Here is a 15,148-nt window from a genome sequence, read left to right as displayed (position 1 = left end):
CATCGCACACTGCTCTGATAAACATCAAGGAATCTTCTAAAGCAGGTGAGCGAGCCTCCGAGGACCCGCCAGTGAACTAGGCGTTGCTTTGAATTCCAAGACAAACACAGCCTTCTCCCTATCAGGAGGCAGTATTTAAAGATGAGGCACAGACCTGAGACTCTTAAGGCTTGGTCTCATCAAGTTGGAAAGGAGTGACAATTGAGTCTATGAACTTGGGAGGGAAAACATTCTATTCCTTAAGAGGCCCATCCTCGTTCTGTTCTATTGAAAGCATATTTAACAGTCGAGTATTATCAAAGGGCCTGCGTTCAAATCCTCTTTTCCTGTGCTATTGGAGAAGTCACATCACATCGTGTTCCTTGGTTTCCTCATCTCTAAAATGAGGGGGTTGAATTGAAGACTGCTTTATAAAGCGATAGCTCAGGAGAGGTATGGTCTCTATTTCATGTCTCTAAATAAGAAAACATTCTTAGAAGTACTGAATGATTTCTGTAGAGGCTCACACAGCTTTTAGATGATAGCAAGGCCAGAAAACCAGAACCTCTGCCCCTGGGCCAGTGACCTCTCATGCTTTTGGGAGCACTTACCCACTTTGATGGGGATCCCTTCCCTACCTCCGCTGGATTTGTACTGCTAAGTGTACCCTCAGGTGAAAAGCCTGAGCATGACCCGGTTACCTTTGGCTATGTGGAGCCAGTGAGAATAAGGGGAGAATCTCTTTAGCTTTCTGACTCACTGGATCATAGGTGGAAAGATGGAAAGGATGTCAGGTGTTAGGTGACTTCCCCCCATCGCACAGGTAGAGTCAAGATTTGAAGCTAGCTCTTCTGACTTCAGATTCAGCAACATCCCAACCCCTGTACTGCTCCAGCGACTTTTATTGCCCGATCAATGCTGACATTATCTATAACCACTTTACGGTTTATAACCGTCTCTCTTCACAACAGAGAAATAATTTGCCCTGTGTCACAGCAGAACCGGAATCCAGGACTTACACGTAGCCAATCTTTCTATACTGCCATCTAACTGATCGGGTTCCCGAGTTACTAATGACCCATTGTGTTATGGAAAGAGCATTGAACATGGTCTAATTCTGGCTCTGCCAGTAAGTATGTGAATATGGCCCCTTCTAGCTTAGACATTCAATGACTTCAAATCCGGGGGGAAGGTGCAGGCAAGGCTGACACCTCCCTATAAGCTTTCTCTCTATTCTGAAACCAGGTCCAAGTTGGGAGATTCCTGCAGTCATTCAAACCACAGTGCACAACTGATGGATAAGATGCCCTTAGAACTTCTACCTTCAGGTAGAATAAGGAGAGCTCAAGGCCAGATGACTGTTTTGGTGAAAAGGATGGTGCAGCTCTTGGGAAATGCATAATCACATGGAGTCAAGCCACAGAGGACTGCCCAGTGAAATATGTGACATGTGTTATCTAGAATCCAACTTTTTAAAAAAGCTCATTGAGACTGTGTGTACTAAAATTACTTTATTACAGTTGATTTTTTTTAACTTTTCCTTTGCTATGATACAAAGGATACTTACAAACAAAATATTACATATGACCTTGTTTTCTCTCATTTTCTGACAACTTGGTAACAGCTTTAAATGCACAATCTATACAATTAATACAGGTTATATATGAACTATAATGTATGCAGAACCAGAAGAATACTGACAATATACTGTACAATAAGCCTCACCAGTTAGTGCTGTGGACCATCTTTACCGAAGAGAAAAATGCACACTTGTATCATACCATACCAACTGGTGCTCATATCAAGGGAAATTCCCCAACGCAACCCCTTGTAAGCCTCCACTGTGGGCATCTGTTTGGTCTGAAAACTCAGAGGACGCGACAAAGGTGTAGTTAAAAAAACAAATTTATTAGTATGGTGGCAGCACATCACACTTTCAACATGATTCTTAACCTAAAAAAACAGTCCTAGTTTCCAGATCCAGAGGTCCTTCACCCATCATGACAATGTGACAGGCAGGGGGCCGGGGGAGAAAGATGGTGACTGCCACAAGAAAGGCAAGTGATCTAACCAAATTTTGAGTCCTGTGGAATCTATAATTTCTCCTCCTTACCACAGGGAACCAACAAGTCACAAAAGCTTCTTGATGAGACCCAAGCAGACCTTCTCGGGGCACCTGGTCTTACCCAGACTCCCCACAATTGGTCTTTTAAAAATATTTGTGGGAATTACTGGAACACATTCTGGGCAACAACATATTCCAATAAAGAAAGGCCCTGTGAGCCATGAAAAGAGTTTCCCTTGAGTGGGCCACCAAAACTGGTCCTGGGGCTGTTACATGTGTGCATCCAACTCCCAATGGCCTACTCAGAACTGATAAGGTCACAGCTTTTTTAATCCTTTCCTTTATTATTATTATTTTTTGTAAAAAGGCAACCGACTGAGCATTTTTTTTTGATGAATGGCAAAATAATATTTTTAAAAAACCTAGCATTTGCAGGAATAGTGCAAATGTCATAAAATGGCCTTTAAGAAAGGAAATGGGGAAAGGAGAAGAAAGAAGTGATGAAAATTCAAGATGGAAAAAAATGGATTTTTTTTTTTCCTTTTTAAAACTTCTACAATACCTGTAGGGGGAAATCATGCTGGAGATGAAGAGATTTAAGGGGAAGTGAATATACTGTATAAAATTAAAAACATAAATAGGCTATCTGGATGATGGGTAGAAGCAGAAACCAATCTGGGTTACAAAAAGGATTATACATTCAAGATGCTCTTAAACCCAGTGGGATAACTTATGTTAAAATTGTGTTAATAGTTAATGTTAGAAATCTCAAGTTTGTTTTTAAATCTTCACAATACAAGCAAAGCTGTTTTAAAATATACACTATACACATTTCTCTCCCAGCCTCATTAATGCACATTATACTATCTTTCCTGTATACAAAAACAAGGGGGTTCTTATAGCTAAACTGCTCAAAGTAACCCAACCATTTATTACCTAAATGTTTGCCTTAAATTTTAAATGGGTTATTGACTTCTGAATAATCACATAAATAGGATTTAGCAAAACAAGTGTTAATAAAAACTTCTTAAGCATTTACAATTGATCAAGTTGAAATAGTCTGGGTGAATTATACACGCTATACTGCAAAATGTCACTTATTTACATCAGACCCTCATCCTGTTTTGTTTTTTTTTTTTTTTTGTTTTTAAGAAAAAAAAAAAAGGGGGTGGGAGAATGTCCTTAATTTTCTAACCTAGTAGAAAAGGGTCTTCATAAAAGCAAAGTTAACATGACCACAAAGTTCTCTCCTCTCCCGGAAGTCCCTCTTCTTTCCCTCCCCGATTCTGCCATACCTTCTCTCCATGAAAACTGTTTGCATTTTAAAATGGGTTCCTATCTCATTTCAAATTTCAAGGAAACTTGGTAAAACTCCTCCTCCAATCTCCTTCTGGTCTCTTCTGTGTTTACTGAGTACTCTTCCCCCATTGTGCCTTTGTCTGGATGGGCTCCTCCTTGGACAAGTTTTTGGTTGAGAGCGGTTGGCACAACTTCCACCCAGTACAGAATAGGAGGTTTAACACACACCATTGTGGTGGAATGAAGGGAAGAGGTTCACTGAGGAATAACAGGATATTTGGAATGGGCTGGTAGGATGTCCACACTAATGGAAGCCAAAATACAACTAGCCAAGGGCAAAACAAGGGGCTTCAGTCTCAGATGATGGCGGTCTGGGCAGAACAGCCACAGGGACCACCTGTATCCATGCATTTGGCAACGACAGCCTTCTGAACTGCTTATTTCACTTATACACATAGAATTTAAGGTGTGATGCTCAACTCAGAAAGTAAGAACCAAATGTTCCCCTTCTATTGAGCTCCATGCTTTCTTTCAAATGGCCCTAATGTATTTCTGATGGAAAGTTAAGCTGTTCAAAAGTGAGGATTTTAACTTTTAATAAACATCAACATCTCAATTCCAAAGGTGGCTAACCTCAGAGCCGCCATCATGGAGACACGTCATGTGGGCACTGAAAGCATGCAAACCAGGCTCCATGGACAGGATCTTTCTTGGGATTTCTGTGCCAACAAAGAGTTCCACTCATTTCACTTGAAATTCCAGCTGTAAGGGAGCCCAAGGAACAAAAGCACCAAACCATAAGGTACCTACTGCCTGCATAATCGAAAGAACACGAAAACACTTGCACTTGAGAGACAAAACATTTCTGCAAACATGGGCACTGGGGAAGGGAGCTCTCCCTACCTCACTCACGATCGAAGATATGCAATCGTGACATTAAAGAAAATCACTTTGCTTCCAACGTATTTAAACTTGACACATGATTAAGCCTCACATCCTCCTGCGTACAACATTTAAGCATTTTAATTCTAAGCTTTACCTAGGATGGTTATAGGGTTAGATGCTAGGGCCACAATGGGCAATGACAGCAACTCCTCTCTAGCTGGCACAGATCTATAAACTTTAATACAAAAAACTCCAAAAAAAAATAAAATAAAATTACAGAAACTAGGTCAATTTGTTACCTACATATTTACAGTTAATTACACGGTTTTCACTCACAATTGCTAAAATGTCAGCAAAAAAGTCAAACTGTGCAGGTGGAAGTACCCGTACTTTGGAGGCATTATTGGGTATGAAGATACCCTTTTTATTTGTTCATTCAGAAGTATCAGCTCTTCTCCACTCTTTCCTGGCAGACTATCCAGAGATGATCTGGTTGGCTTGTCCAATGCTCATCCTGCTACTTTCAAAGGGAGCCTTCAGAGAGAGATCAACATTTTTGTATATAAAAATAAAGGGGAGGGGAGAAGGTACATGGGTGGGGTGGAATGAGGGTGGGGAAGATGCTCAGAAAATTTCGATGTCTGGCAAACAGCAGGGTAGCAATCATGGCCAACAGCTCTTCCATTTTACTTGCCCATCTCTTTGGGCAAGTGTTCAGAGACCCACAAGATATCAGATAAGGTGCACAACTGAGTCTGGTATCTATTTAGTTCATATCCATTTAGGACTACCATCAAGCCACAGATGCTCTCTGCCAGGTAAACGGAGGTCTGGGAATCGGTACATTCACTCGAGGGGAAACTGTTCTACATGGCCTCTGTAGACAGTTGGGGAACACTGGGAATCAGTAGAACATACAAATAAATGCACAACAGGAGGAGTTCTCAGCTTCACCTTCTCTTCTGGACAGTGTTTAACAAGACAACTTCCTTCTTTACAGCATTAATAGCTATAAACAGAGCCCACGAACATCTCTACAAACATTCCTAATGTAGCTCTAACTGTAGTGATTTCATAAAAGTGCAGACAACATAACCAGACACAGCAAAATAGACTTCAATCAGTAGTCCCTGAAAACAAGAGGAAGCTCTACAAAGCTCACAGCACATTCTTCTGGAGTATTCGACTGAGGACGGGAAAAGTTTACAGTTCCTCATAATCAAAAGGGAAGTCTTCAAAGATGAAGAGGCTGACTCTGATTTGACAATTCTGTGGACATTGTCATGCTCTTAGACAAGGGAAACAGGATCTTGGTGGGAGAGAACATTGAGGCAAATGGATGACCTGAGAGTAACAGAATCTGCTGCTGCCTTCTCCTCTGAATCCACTAGCAAATCCAACCCTCCCCATAATTGAAAGGTCTATCTCTTTGGGAGCTGAAGGAACAAGATGGAAACCAATCTCTCTGGCAGAAACAAAGGGTTACTGCTTGGGAAGCCCAGGGAGAGAGCAGCACCAGAGTGAACAAGTCTCTGGCCATGTTGAGACAGCCCTTCACTCCTTCCCTGTGGACGTCCCTTGGGAGGGAAGAGGACCAAAGCATCCCCTCAATGCCCTTGTCCTGGTTTGGAATCTCATTTAACAGCTAAGGATCAGTGGCGGCATCTCCCTGCCCCCACCCAGAAACACAACTGCATCCTCTGGTCTCTGGTCCCTTCCTCGCGACCATTCACTACTCCGGGCCACTTCGCGTCCCCAACACCACATCCCTCTCCAGAGCACAGACGCCCACTGGCCTCTGCTTCGGGGCCCTCCTGCTCATCTGCAGCTGAGGCTTCACTTTCTCAATCCCCATGGACTCGTTACCCTCTTTCTTCAATAGCCTCAGAGGGCTGAAGGGGGTCACAGCTGCCTGGAGTGATCCATATTCTCACAAAGACCAATCCAAACAGCAGACACTAAGAAGTGTGGGACCCATGCATTCTTGCTTTAACTGAGAGAGTTGGGGGGGGATACACACACACACACACACACACACACACACACACACACTCATATATGTATACATGTGTGTATTTGTATATATAAAAAGAACAGGACTCTAAGTGCTTTGATGCAAATGTATAGCACGGCCAACTTGTCTATCTCTCTCTATTTATATATATATATATGTACACACTCATATGTATATACAATATATACATACAAATGATAGAGCTATCCCAAGAAATGTGCATATTTAACATAGTGTTTTGTTTAAAAGCCAGTAGATCATGGTATAATACAATTTATTTCCACTAGTGAATGGCACACATGGAGGAATGCAGAGGAGGTGTTTCAAGTATAAAAGTTATCTTCACAGGTGAAAATAGATAGTATTATTCCAGTGTCCAACACAATGCATTCTGCAAAGAATTAAACACACCAGACATTTGGTACTTACATAAACTACTGCAGTTATAAAGTCTAGAGTGAAAATAGGGTTAGTAGAGTTTGTCTTCCAACCTGACAAAAATATCCAGAGTTTTCATTTTAAATGGGAAAAGAGAAAGGAAGAATGTTGATATGCTTCTTTAATTACTGCCCTTTGCCCATCTGGCAACTGGCTTCTACAGCATCCTGGGAGTCATGGAATCTCAGAGCTGGAAGAAACCTTGGAGGTCACATTAGCCCAACTTCCTGGTTACACAGACAAGCAAAGTATAGCCCCAAGAGGCTAAGAGATTGCCCAAGTCATGTGGAGCTGGCTAGTGACTTGGCCAGTGAGAGGAGCCCAGCTATCTAGCTTCTCAGCCCAGTGCTTTTTACACTATACCCCAAAAGATAAACACTTCTGTGACACTACTCAGCAAGTAAGAAGTATTCTCTGTAAACTGCAACTTGGGGCTGTTTTAACTCCGTGACGAGTTAAATGTGCAGATGGGCAGGGGAGGGGGAATAAAGTATTTTAAGGTACAAAGTCAGTGATTCAATGTTAACAAAGAAGGTCGGGCCGTTTTCTACCATCAGAGGTTCTGGATCCCAGATGCAGCACTTGCCAATTTCTGATATATTTCTAACAAATTCCTCATCATTGCTTAAACACACACAGGAAGTAGACATGCATCAGAACTCCAGAGAGATAATATGATCTGATTACCAGGGAGTATGTGCAAACTGATTCAGAAAGGGCTCGCCTCACTCAAAACCATCCAAGTTTCCTTTTACAAACTTTTCTACGGGATAATTCCCACTATGTAGAAGACTTTGCAGATTTTTTTCATGCGCGCGTACAAACACACACACACACACACACACAAATCAATTAAAACCTGAATCAATCTTTGCAAACTATCTATTTTAATTAAAACATTAACCTAATGGAATAATTCAGGTCTGCACATGACCAACACATAAAGCTGGTGACTACACAATCAGGTTGGCTACAAAGCCCTATTGAAGAAGACCCTCTGCGGTCAGTGAAGTCAGGTGTCCCAGGACCCAGGCTCAGAGAGAACACCAGGGAAGTAACTGAATTTGATTAGGCCAAAGCTCTTTTTCACTCAAGTCAACAACAAGGAGAGAATAAATAACTTCTGCTCAAAACAGACCGTTGGTGCATCCAGGGGATTTTAAGTTAGTCCGAGATGAATTAATCTCAATAGATTTTGTTCCTATTAGCCCTTACGCACACAAGTTCTGGATGTATCCCACCCCTCAGCTGCTACTACCATGTTACATTCCAGTGGATATGTGAGAATTCCTGATGAAATTGTAACTCTCTCAAATCAAATGAGGAAAACACAATGTCCAGCCAATCTCAATTTTCTGAAAGTATTTGAATTATGTTGTCCTGCAAAAAATGGCTAACAAACTACATTTCTAGTCAATAACCAGATATGACAACTAGTTGTGACATTTACCTTTGGACCTGTGAAGAGCTGCAGTGTGAGGTACGTTGCTAATTGGATTCCCTTGTTATGTGGATCACTGTCCTATTTTCATGAATGTCCTTTTTAACCTCCTATGGCAAAGGCTTCCAAACAATTTACATAAAAAGAAAATTTTCTTTCATTTGGCTTTATTAAGATGTCTAATATCCTTTGAATGGAAAAGATTTGTGAGAAAATGGACACCTCGGCAAATGGTTATGAAATCTGGTGGGGTTGGAGAGGTGTGCCATTGATAGGAACTGAGAAGAGACAAGGTCCTCAATGCCTTAGGATTCTCTGTAAGATAAGTTCTAGAGTTAGCAGCTAGGGTTCTCTTCAAGACAAGCTAGGAAGGGGGAGAAAAAAATAAGTTACAAAAACTTTGGTGATGGGAAAGAACATCTACATCACGTCAAACTCGACTGACCTGGTTTTAATCAAGGACTTCCAGCTTGGCCAACTGGCACTGATGAGAATACCAGGAAACTCCTGACTCAGTCCTAAAGGTTGATCCTTCATCATAAAAACAAAACAAATGAACAAACACAAATAGAAAAACCAACAAAAAAGATTTTGTCAACAGACTCCCTGACCAGTAGAATTTATTTTTAAAATTTTGCCAAACTTCCTAGCTCCTTTTCAGTAGTACTGCTGACACAAGAGAATAGAGACTTCTGGAAGTGGTGTCTCCTATTTTAGGGGAGGGGGTTTTAACCTGCTACCAAAAGATCACAAAGCCTCAACGAATGGGAAAGTTGCAGAGCAGTGCAGCAATGGAAACGGTAACTGAAAAGAGCAAAAAGGGGCTGCCCCATGCAGCCCATTTACAGTGGTGATGGGGGTCAGCCAGCAGCTGGTCAAAGTCATTGGCTCAGCGACTCCTGTACACTCTGTATGGCAACTAGACACCGAAACAATTGGCTACACTACATGTAAACAGGACATTGCAACAAGCCAAAAGAGGGGAAAAATCACATCTGTGTAGTGTGGGAAGAATTTCAACAGGCAGCAGTTTGCAAACATGGTATCCTTCAAATACATGGCCATGGGCATATATTGGCTATGTGGCTTTTGTTTTCAAGACGGGGGCAAGGGAAGAACAGGGCCTCCAGAATGATCCAGGTGCTCAGCTACAATGGGAAGAGCAGCACATGTGCAGTCTTTGCAACCTTAACCTTTCTCCACTCATGCTAGAAAAGCACAGTATGGACTAGAAGAGGAGGAAAGACACCAGAACTGAGTTTCTTTCCTTTAAAGGCTCAAAGATTTGTTTCAACTGCCTCCTGATGTAGAGCACATTAGGATGGTCTGGAGCACTAACAAGCCTGTGTAGCTCCCCCAAAATAAAATAAATAGAACCCAGGCAAAACTGTTTCCGACCCCAGGAAATGGGCGGCTTCCTGGAAACCTTTGGTGTCTGTGGATGTGTCTCCTTTCCTCCTGCTCTGGGGATGCTGAGAAACGAGGCCAATTTAAGAAGAATTTTAACCTGGGGAGGGAATGTAGGTCTGGCCCACACATTAATCTAGCTTAGTGCACACATGTTGCCTGCCATGAGCAGCTTTGAAGGATTGTGGGGAATTAGGAAAGCTCCAAACCTTCCTATAAGCCTCTGAGAGTAGAGGAACCCAGGAAGTAGTAATATAAGCTCACTGTACTGCATTCAGAAATGCCCCTTTTGGGAGAATGCCTTCCATTACATGCAAAGGGGGTTTTGCACCCATACAATGCCTGGCCCCAGTACTCCCCCCTCCAAGTAATAAAACAAAACAAAACAAAAAACCATGCCCAGCAGCCAAATACGATGACATCCCATTAGTAAACACAGAACGGAACGCTTTACAAAATGAACAAACTATCCAGATGCACTCAGCTCCCACACTGCAGCGCCCAGGTGACATGGCTGTGGTGATGACGTCTGGAGGCGGCAGTTGCTCTTGGCAGACAGCTCCAGTGGAAGTGCCACGCACGATCATTGTTGGAGTTAAGTATAAGACATGTGTGAACCATTGGATATTTGTGAAGTAACACTTGTGCTCCTGCTCATGCCCTGCTCTGTCCGTCCCCCAGAAGCTGTCCGCCTCAAAGCCTGGGGGCTGTTGCGGACTCCCATGCCGCTGCCTCGAGGCACCCCTTGCATTGGCCCCGAGGGATGACCCCATGGCTGGGGTCCACCTTGCATTGGGTGGCCCCAAGCTTGAGGTGGGCCACCCATTGGATGACCCCAGTGAGGGCTTGGGCCCCCGGTGGGATTATGGGACCAACCCGAAGCTCCAGGGTAGCTGTGGCTGAATGCCTCAGGGGAAAGATTGGAAAGGACCATGTTACTAAAACCTAGCCTCATGCTCTCAGAGTCAAAAGCTTCAATTTCTCTGGCTTGACGCTCTAGCAGGCTTCGTATTCGTTCTGTGCGCTCATTCTGCAAGGCCAACATCTCCTCTTCAATCTGAGTTGGAAAGAAGGGAAAAACAACTTTTAGAGACCAAGTATTTACCAATGCCCCTTTCATCTTTATGTTGCTTCCACTTTCCCTCTCCCTGGGGCCTTCCTAATACTCCCTTACAATTGGAATGCCCCTTTTCTTCCCAGTTCTACTCATGAAAATACTTTTCATTCCTTTCCAACATCATATCTTCCTTGAAGTCTCAACTCTGGCTCTTCTGGACATCTTCATCCCCTGATGCTTCATGTACCCCACTCATGCAATACTTCCCAACTGGAAATACTACTCATATGTACTTCTCATCCAGGATCTTAATTATGGAGCTCTCTGAGAGCAAGGATTTTGTCCATCTATGTCCCAGGACCTCACAAAGATACTGCACATGCAAAGCTACAATGAATTTTAGATGAATTAAACAAAATAAGGAGAAGGCTATTTTATTTGCTATTACTATTACTGCTATTAACTGTAGCTTTTTGGAAACACATTCAAAAGCAAAGTCAATATTACTTAGTAAGACTATAGAAGATAATAGTAACTTAGCATTTCTCAAATGTTTGACGAACCTCTGTATGACAACTGCCCAAAGATTGTTGCCTGTTATAAAAAGTATGCAACACATCTACTAAAAGAGTTTGATCCCAAAGTTTATTCAATATTTCACTTCCATATATTCATTTTATTTTAAACTAAAAGACAAATTCAGAGGACTTCTAGAAGTCAAACTAAGTAATAAGAGACATAAGATTGCTAAACTAGCTACAGAGGGAATTAAAAGGAAAAAATTACTGTACGTGGTGAACTTTAGCCACTGTTTCACTGGGTAAAAAAGTTCAGAATCAAACACTCAGTCTAAGGCAGCATTAAGATACAGTGGGAAAACATACAGATCAGGTGCCCACAACCCTATGACTTTTCTCTGTAAGAAACTTTTTCTTGTTTTTTAATGAACAGGGCAGGGGGAAGAAGGGAAAGAATGTAGAACTGAAAATATAAAAAAGAAAAAGTCACATGATTCCTCTGGGTCTTTCTTTCCTCCTCTATCAGGAAGGGGGCTAGCTCTGGGGGTCCTTCCAACTCTTAATTCTGATTATACAATGACTCCTGATTACCTGCCTTTCTCGTCTTCTAGCAAATGTAGTTATTCAAGTCTTCACTTAAATCCAGCAATCATTTACCTTCTTTCATTAATCTTCTCCTAATTTCTTGCAAACAAAGTTTCCTAGTTATTGCTATTATAGATATAACCCAAAATATTATATCTCTAGACCCAGCCAATAGCAGCAAAGGAACTGACTATATGTTGAATAGCTGATAAATCAGTTAAGGATCTGGTTATCAATGACCCTAAATTTAATCTGTTTTAATAGAAGTACAGATTATGTGGCTTGGAAACAAAGTCCTTTTTTAGATAAGATACTGACAGATATTGGCGTCAGTTTGGGTTTACATGTGATTCATTGCTTTCTGCCAATGTCAGTTTCTAGCCTGAGAGGAGTCTGTGACACACAGTCCTAAGACCAATTCTTAAATTGTTCATTGATTCTTAGGTCTTTGATATTCCCATGAAATTTGGTAATAAAGTATTAATGAAAGCATCACAAAATTACACTGATTGGGACAACATTGTTGGGGCATTTCAGCCAATCAATATTAAGACACTTATTATGGCCAGGAAAAAAAATATCAAATTGTCGCTGAGAGCCAGAAGTCATTTAAACTATCTTGTGTAATAACCATGTGAACCAATAGGTGCATGTAAATTGGAAACATGTAAATCCAGAAAAGGCTTCCTGCAGCCAGGTGCCCAAAAGTCCGGCTCTGAAGGAAATGAGGTAGAAGGGAGGAACTGCCTTCCAAACAAAGTACACAGATGAGAGGAAAGAGGTGGGGATGGGGGAGAACAAGAGGGAGGCCAGTCTGGTTAGATTGTCAAGTGGGCAAAGGGGAAGCATCCAATGCCTTTAATACTCATTCTTGTCACCTCCTTAATACCTACTTATTTCCTCTCCTTACATGATGGCAGGAATACCATGAAAAGCCCAAAGTTTGCAAGAGACCTCTCTTGCCCCTTGAACGACTACAGGCACAAATACATGCCCTTGCATTTTTCCAGCACGGCCAATGGACTGCAGTGTCCGACTTAACTGTACTTCTGTATCATCAGGGAGAGCTCTACTAGGAGTCACTGCAAAGTGATGGTAGCATCAAAGAAGCATCAATAAAACATTTTTTTTTAAAAGGCCCAGGCCAGGCCACTTCTTTTCTTTAAGCCAAAACAATTTCACACGTGATAGTTATTACATATAAGTAATTGCTTTGAAGACATCCTTAAGTTGAAGAGTTCATCAGAACCAAATGGGTAAATACAGTAGGATCTATCCCAATTCATCGGATATTTTTGTAGGAAATGTTAAGCTCCAGGGAAGAGTGAACAACTTTCCAAGAGGAGAAAGGACTCTAGTCATGATGTAAGAATGTCAGATACCATTTTTACTCAAAAGTCCCCCAGAGAGACACTGTCCTGGCCAAGAGCACTACAAAGTTCATTTCCCCTTTGGAAGAAAGATGACTTTGAGAATAGTCTATGAGGACAATTCAGAATCTTTTTCATTTGGCACATAACATTCTGAATCATTTAGATGCAAGATGAATCTAAGTGAAGGCTGAGAAAAATAAAAGTATGGTCTCACTCATAGGGAAACATACATAGCTCATCTGCTGGGTGGCTTAGTCTATAAGAACTTACATTTCGTTAGACTTAAAACAATTCCATGCCACAAATGATTATCCATCTGGAAACAAGTAAAATTTACTCTTGTTGGGTTCAAGAATATTTCCCTATTTTCTAGGCATTTTGTTATTTGTTCAGTCTAAGTTTCTTTTCATCAGGCAATTGTGTTACAAGTAGGTAATTGTGTGACAATTCTAATATGACATTAAAGAATTAAAATATAGAAATTATCCTTGGAAAACCAGGTAGCATTTGAAAACTGATACTTTTAAAACATTTGACATTTCTATTATATTGACTGATCTTCAAAGAGCCATTCTGGGCCTGCATGTCAAGGAGTCATGTTTCCTATGACATTAGAAAAATAGACTTCAGTTGGACATGGCCAGAAGACAAAATGATACTAATTCAATATTGAGAAAATGTAGCCACTAGGTGGTGCTAACACACAAAGAGGAAATCCTGAACTCCAGCATTTCTTCCTGATCTTGCTGCTTAGGATGGGCTAATTAATGGGAGAAGAGCTGGGAAAAGAGCTCCAATTCAGTCATTTTTCATGAGTGCAGAGAATTTTACATTGAAATTCTAGAGTTTTCTATGTTAAATATAAAGTCTAAATTCATAGGGCTAGATGGTTTCTAGGACCAATGGGAGCACTCCTGCAAAGATTCCTCTCTTTCTTTCCTCCTTTCTGTCTCTGTCTCTGTCTCTCTGTCTCTCTCTGTCTCTCTCTGTCTCTCTCTCTCACACACACACACACACACACACACACACACACAAAAATACACTTGCTTAGTTGGATCCAATAGGGGAAAAGAATTCCCAATCTTTGCCACCACATATGCTAATGCTGCCAAACTTCTCTCAAGATGCCCTTTTTCTGCCCAACCTTTCAGCTGTGTGAATAAGCAAAGGGCTTGGTATGGGTGACAATCCTCTTAAATCAGTGATCTCTGGGAATCTGTTTACGTGGAAATGAAGACTGAGGCCGCCAGACATTCCAGGCAGACAGTCCCGTCTTCTCTCTCCACTACTGAAGCTGTCTGTCCCAATATCCCCGTTTTAGCACTCATCTTCCCTGAGTTCTGCCCCTTTCTAATGATCAGCCATTAAGGCTGGCACCACCAACATGACTATATTACCGGATGCTAACAAGAGATGCACAAGCCCATGGGTCAGATATACCTTTTGCTCCAAGAGTGCTCTGCGGAGGGAGACCCTCTGCTCTAGCTCTCGAAGCTCCCGGTCATGCTGGGCCTCCGCCTGCATCTTGATCTTGCTTTGATATGCATTGAGTAGTTCCAGCTCCTGCTGCAGCTGCATCTTTAAAACTTGGCACTCAGCTTCCTGAGCCTCATCCAAACGAAGCTGGGAGGGGAAAAAAAGAGGCCTGACTCACATGGGGGCAGGCTTCTGGTAACCCACTCAAGGGTGGGGAGAAGAAAAGAAAAGAGAAAGGGAGAACAGGGAAGGGTTTTTGTCTGTTTGGGTTTGTTTTTTAATAAAGTATGCACTTATTACCTCTTGTAAACAAAGATGATACTTTTAATAAGCTAGCCTGAATAGAGCTTGAGAAATCTAGTATCAGGCTAAATGATGTAAGTTTTTTTTTTTTATTTTTTTTACTCACTAAAGGGAAAGAACAGAAAAGCAGCAGCATTCCATTCAAATGGGATAATGGGGGAAACTCTCAATCTAATACTACTTATTGGCCCACTGAGTTGGCCAGCTATAACTACTGACCTTAAGCAGTTAGAAGGGACCTAATCCTGTTCTTTAGAAAAAGAAGTGGTTTATGGGGAGAAAAGGGGGCTGGGACAGAATCTGTTTCC

The 15,148-nt window shown here is 41.7% G+C and overlaps 1 protein-coding gene across 3 annotated transcripts in view; it reads right to left on the bottom strand.

Annotated features, from left to right (window-relative positions):
- Positions 1 to 1,475: 1,475 nt before the first annotated feature.
- Positions 1,476 to 15,148, bottom strand: part of TAOK1 (TAO kinase 1) — a 130,545-nt gene continuing 116,872 nt past the window's right edge. For all 3 annotated transcript variants that reach the window (XM_074263760.1, XM_074263757.1, XM_074263758.1), the window contains exons 19-20: positions 14,502 to 14,684; positions 1,476 to 10,585 (exon numbers count right to left, since the gene is read on the bottom strand). In XM_074263760.1, the coding sequence (XP_074119861.1) occupies positions 10,124 to 10,585; positions 14,502 to 14,684 (645 nt within the window). In that variant the 3' untranslated portion in view covers positions 1,476 to 10,123. The remainder of the gene's footprint in view (positions 10,586 to 14,501; positions 14,685 to 15,148) is intronic.

This window comes from Sminthopsis crassicaudata, chromosome 4 (assembly GCF_048593235.1).
Source record: "Sminthopsis crassicaudata isolate SCR6 chromosome 4, ASM4859323v1, whole genome shotgun sequence".
Classification (NCBI taxonomy): domain Eukaryota; kingdom Metazoa; phylum Chordata; class Mammalia; order Dasyuromorphia; family Dasyuridae; genus Sminthopsis; species Sminthopsis crassicaudata.
Note: the sequence above shows the minus strand (reverse complement) of the source record. Positions and strands in the feature narration are given on the sequence as shown.